This window comes from Melopsittacus undulatus, chromosome Z (assembly GCF_012275295.1).
Source record: "Melopsittacus undulatus isolate bMelUnd1 chromosome Z, bMelUnd1.mat.Z, whole genome shotgun sequence".
NCBI classification, from domain to species: Eukaryota; Metazoa; Chordata; class Aves; order Psittaciformes; family Psittaculidae; genus Melopsittacus; species Melopsittacus undulatus.
Genome location: NC_047557.1, coordinates 79,928,837 through 79,934,386, shown reverse-complemented (window position 1 = coordinate 79,934,386; position 5,550 = coordinate 79,928,837). Strand labels below are relative to the sequence as shown.

The following is a 5,550-nucleotide window of genomic DNA, read 5'->3' as shown; positions in this document are numbered from 1 at the left end:
GTTGGGATACGCGGTCCGCGGGCTGCAGAGCTGCGCGCAACCTCCACCGGGCGGCAGCATTGCCCCCGCTCAGCTCACCGCGCGTCCCCCGCGCAAGCCCCCAGCATCCCTGTGGGTGTCCCTCGCGCATCCTGATGACCGTCCCCCGGGCGTTTCAGCACCCGGCACCCCCGCACATCCCGCCGTACGTTCCCTGCATAACCAGTGAGCGTGCCCGCGCGCAAAGCCCCACGCAGGCAAATGGTTTCAGTGGCCGGTACAAGGCATGGTTCCAGTTGCAGTTTTCTAGTTCTGGGAAGAGCATCTGGCCTCAGGAGCCTTCTGTTTTCCCATGAGTAAGAGGAAGAAAAATCATATTGAAAGTTGACAGTGAGGAGAAGTTTTGCTGCCCAGGACTGCCACAGCTGTGGCCAGGGCCGAGCAGAAGCTGTGGCTGTGCTGGTGCACAAGGAGCTACTCAAAGTCAGCTGCCTCCGTTTTACATCCTGAGGACTGCAAAGGAGTGTGTTGAGGTTAAACTGTGTATTTGCGCACAAAGGAGCAAGTTCCCTTCTACAATACTGATGGGAAGCCCTGTGTGGGGAAGGGGCAGCGCTCCTTAGCCTGCCTGTCACATGCAACACTGATCGGCTGAAAAACAGAGAGCCTGGGCCCTGCGGCTGCTTTTCCCCTTTCAGACTCATGAAAATAAGAAGCTAATGTCCTTTATTGTCCTTCTGTATCAAGCCTTCTTATTTTAAACAGCTAAAATGTGAGCGGATTGCTTGCTTGCTGAGTGGCCCAAGATCCTTTTGGGAATTTCTCACCTGTGTTGGACCAATTCCATGCTCCCCAGTGTGAGACCAGAGAAGAGGATGCTTGGGGTGGCGGTCTTGCGCACGTGCCTGAATACCTGATGGAGGAATGGGGATGATGGAGCCAGGATCTTCCCAGCGGAGCCCAGTGCCAGGACCAGAAGCAACAGGCAGAAACCAAAACACAGAAGGCTCTCTCTAAGCATCAGGAAAATATTTGGTTTTGATTGTATCCTTGAAGACATTCCAGCCCTGAGGGGACATGGCACAGAGCAACCAGGTCAGCAGCTGCTAGGGCTGGGTGATGTCCAGAGTACTCTGCTGTCCTGTGTAAATTAAACATATAGAAAATGCTGGAAACTGCCAGGCAATTAACCAACCGAGTTCAAGAGAAAGCAGAGCAGGGAAGTATCTTAACAGAAGTCGAACTAAACATTAGACCAAGTCTGCCCAGCAACAGTGTAAGATGTTGCACGTGGTGATTGCCACCCCTGGAATAAGGCAGCTGTGTGTCGGTGAGGGGAGACAGGCTCTGCCTGAGCAGTGATGCAGTGGTACTGGTGATGGTCATCAGGAATCTCAGTCCCACCGAGGTTCTCACTTCTGGGTGCAACCTCACTGCCACAGCTCGACATCCAATATGTAGGCAAAGTTTAGCCCTACGGGGCTTGCCACCCAACTGTGTCTTGTACAGCTTCAACTCTAGGAAGGAAAGCAGCCTTAAGGTTTTCTCTTCTGTTCAGTTTACACAACTGTACATAATTAAGTCATACAATATGCATGTTAAATCCCTTTGATTCCATTCACCTTCTTCCTAAGCACATTTGCAACACAGGCCTGCAAAAGAAAGTCTGAGTTTTGTTGTTTTTTTTCAGTTCTGGAGTTCATTCTTTGAATTCTTTTGGTTCTTATTTCCTGACTGGGAGAAAAAAAAAAAAGGAAAAAAAGAAAAAAAAAATTGCTGCTTTAACAACTACGCTTTGGTGAATTGATGACACACTCCTGGGGAGGAGCTTCCAGGAGGAAACAGCTGTGCAGTTCATAAGTGTCTCAGTCTGGGATTGCTGCGATCTCCTCTGCCCGTGAACGTGCTGGTGAAGGGCAGCATTCCTGCTTGTCTTGAAGCAGCAGCATGGCTGATAAGCTCGTGGAGAGCAAGATCAGATGTGACAAAGTAACCCTCTTTAAGGAGAGAGGCTGCTGTTACTGCAGGAATGCCGAGGAGATGCTCAAGCAGTACAACTTTGTGCCTGGAGCTCTGGAAGTTGTTGATATCACCCAGCGCAAGGATGTCCAGGATTGCCTGCAGCGAAGAACAGGGCATAGAACCGTAAGTTCTCGCAGCTGTTCCTCAGCACTTGCTGATCCTCTATCCCAGAACACCTACAACCTGGCCAACTGCTGCAGAGGTGGATGCAAGGTCTCCTTCCCTATGGCTTTTCCTGCTGGATCACAGGGAGAAACTGCAGCCCGCTGCACTGGAAAGGAAGTTCCTTGCTTTGCCCACCCTGTGCGTCCCGTCACTGTAGCTACTGCAGGGCGAGAGCTCGGTGCCGAGGTGAGCGCCCGCTCCTCACCACAGAAGCCGCAGGTGCGGAACTTTGCCTGCCCAAGCCCTCACATGAAGGGCAGGAGCCACCCCCCGTTGGTCCCCGCACCTCTTTGCACAACTTTGCTTTGCCTCCCCAGTCCACTCCAGTGAGAACAACATCCAGCGATGCCCAGGGGCGAAGCAGAAGGGACATGCTGGCCATCTGCCTAGCCACTGGGGCTTCAGGGGAGTCCTCCTGCAGTGAGTGTGCCTCCAGACATGTGGCTTGACTCAGCCCAAGGAAAACCCAGAACTGGAAGGCTGCTTTCAGTGCAGCCGGACTGCTGCAGGAGGTGTTCCAGTGTCTGTCCTGCCTGAAGGACAGCAAAGCGCCAGCGTACCCCCTGTAGAGTGCTTGCTCTTGGAGTTAAGCCTCTGTCCTGCTTGTGCCTGATCCTGCTGGTTCAGTTTTAGTCTCTTAGGGATACCAGAGGGGACCATAGCTCTTGCATGATGCCCTGGCCCTGTCCTGGGCCTGGGTATGGGGCAGCAGCATGTGGGAACTTCTGGATTTGCCCCTGCCAGGGCAGGACTATGGGCAGCCATCAACCCCCTCCAACGCAAGGAAAGGCTTTCTGAGCTGCCATTTTCCAGTGACACTTTTCCCCCTTGCTGTTTTACGCCTGTTCTGGCCCCTATCTTCTGTCTTTACTCCCTGAGCTATTCCTGTCTCAATAGCTCTACTCCTGCCAGTGTTTCCATCTCTTTTTATCTTCTCTGGCTTGCAACTGTGGCTGTGGTGGTGTCAGCAGTGGCTCACTTCCCTCCGCAGCAAAGCTTTGCCTTCAGAAGCCTCAGTTCTAAGGATCCAAACTGGCTCCTGGCCTTCAGGAGAGACTGGAGTTTAATTTGGTTTTTACATTTGTTTCTGCACTGATTGATGTCATCTTGCTGCCAGGCAACCGTCACGAGGTAGGCAAGAGAAGGGACAAGCACAGGCAGGAAAACAGCAGAGGCTGTTTCAGGGCTGCGAGGTAGGAGGAGGGCAAAAGGCCAGAGAAAGGGTATGTGGAGAAGGCACTGAGCGAGAAAGGTGAGTTTGCAGGACTGAGGGCTACAAAGGCTTTTTGATAGTGACGGTAGCTGTTACGGAGACAGCACATGGCACCCAGCACCTTTATGTGCTGGGAAGCGCTCGGGAGCACGCTTGGGAGAGCCTGCCGTGGGCACACGCATGGTCCATACGCAGGTCTAAGGACGCAGAGCTGCTCGCTTGCTGCTCACTCGCTGCTCTGGGATCATGTGCTTGGAGCATCTCCAGCAGTACCCCAGAATGTACTTTTACCCTTCTGTAGCCTCTGTGAAATGCAGAGGCTTCCCCTTCCCCTTTTTGTCTTGCAGCAGTTTTCAGAGAGACGGGAACTGGGCATGGGAACAGGAGGACTTTGTAAATGATAGTCTCCCTGGTGCACAGTCTGCTTCCAAGACAAATCCTTTCCCCACACTCTGCCTTCAGCAACCAGCTCTTCTGATTAACCTGTGGCATTGCTTTGTGCTCAGCTGCCTGTTATCTTCGTTGGGAAATGCTGCATCGGAGGATTATCTGATCTGCAGAACATGGACTGGAAGCTCCCCAGAATACTGCAGCAAATTGGTGCCCTGCAGTAGTGTAAGGGTAAGTCTGAGGACTCTGGTGTGTGCTACAAAACAAGGAGATGGAGCCAGGCCAGCAGTTTGAGTCGAACAGAGGAGAGATCCCGTGGGTAAAAACTAGACTTGCTATCCCCACAGAAAAGAGCTTAGGAGTCTGACCAGAGGAGTTTAGCAATGCTGGCTGGGCTTACAATAGATGTCATGTACGTCATATGTGTGCATATACACAAAATCTCTGTGCATTTATGCAGACACACACATATGTCTGTAAACAGGTGGAATACCTAGCTATGTGCAAACATGGAAAAACACCGTTTAGTGGCATTTTCTTGACCTAATAGTTCCAAGCACCTGTCTACCCTTTTTGTCTACTGTTTGTTTCTGCTTTCAGGAGAGAGACGACCAGGAGCTGCATCTGCCTCATTCTGACATCCAGGGGCTTCCTGAAGGATTCCTGGAAACTTCCTTCTGTGGGATCGAATGTATCCTCCTGGCCAATGCAGCTTCTTTCCCTGTCAGTGATCAGTGGCTTGAGATGTGACCATATTTCCATCCTTCCTGCAGCTCCACAACATGATCTGCTTCAGCCCAATAAAATACACTTGCTCTAAGCATCTGTGTTCACTGTTGTTCTTTTTCACACAGACCTATCCACACACTCATCTGCAATGCTTCTCTGCTCTCTGCAATCCCTTTCCCACCTCTCTCTCCCTACTGACCTCCTCAAACTTCTCCATGTTTGTTTCCCATATCATGTACAAATGTCATGACAATGGTCTGAGCAGGAGGGATGCACAGGCTGCTGTACTGTCGGTGCCGGGTGGTGCAGTGCTGAGGATGGCTGAGGCAGCCTGTACACGCATCCCCTGCCCTGAGGACCGATCTCCTCCTGGCTAACGTCTCATGGAAGGTTCACAACAAGGCCTCAGACAAGTACTCGTTTGGCAATGGTTTTGTTACAGCACAGCTGCCGGCAGGATGTGATGGGGGTTCTCATTTATACTGCAGTGCTGTCAAGTGACGAACCAATGCAGCAGATGGTTAAGAGCTGCTGAAAACAACACAAGCCTGCAGAAGTTTGCACAAGTCAGTTTCAGCTCTCAAGGACTCTGAAATATGAGCTCATTATTCTGCCAGGAACTGAAGGACTTTGAACCTGCCAGGAACAAAGCATTTGGATTTCCTGGACCTTTTCAAGCATGGGATAATGCCTGTGGTTTCAAAATTTACTTTCCCAGAAACATAGTGTGATGACTGTCTAGATGTGGGAAATAACCAGTAAATGCTGTGATCCTGACAGGATTAGGCAAGCCATTCACCACCCCCTTGTGTGGTCAGGGGTACTGTCAGGCCACACTGATATGGGTGACCAAGGGGAAAGCACGGGGGGACCGAGGGGGTGATATGGGTATGTTACAGCATTCATTGACCACCTTGAGTCTGTGTCACTCCTTTTATCTGTTTGTAGTTACCTGATTGTGATGGATGGTTTAACTCTTATTGGTAGCGATGAATGTGGTTTTAGGCTGGTGCAAGCCATGGACAGTTGGATCCCGCAGGACATAGCTGCAG

General features: G+C 51.3%; 1 protein-coding gene across 2 annotated transcripts; it reads left to right on the top strand.

The window, feature by feature from the left end:
- Positions 1-1,847: 1,847 nt before the first annotated feature.
- Positions 1,848-4,590, top strand: GLRX (glutaredoxin). Of its 2 annotated transcripts, XM_031046200.2 has the most exons (3): positions 1,848-2,124; positions 3,886-4,000; positions 4,370-4,590. In XM_031046200.2, the coding sequence occupies exons 1-2, from the start codon at positions 1,927-1,929 to the stop codon at positions 3,991-3,993; spliced, it is 306 nt and encodes a 101-aa protein (XP_030902060.2). In that variant the 5' UTR covers positions 1,848-1,926; the 3' UTR covers positions 3,994-4,000; positions 4,370-4,590. The 2 variants fall into 2 exon arrangements, with proteins under 2 accessions (XP_030902060.2, XP_030902061.2); XM_031046201.2 differs by lacking the exons at positions 3,886-4,000; positions 4,370-4,590 and adding an exon at positions 3,727-3,870.
- Positions 4,591-5,550: the final 960 nt, after the last annotated feature.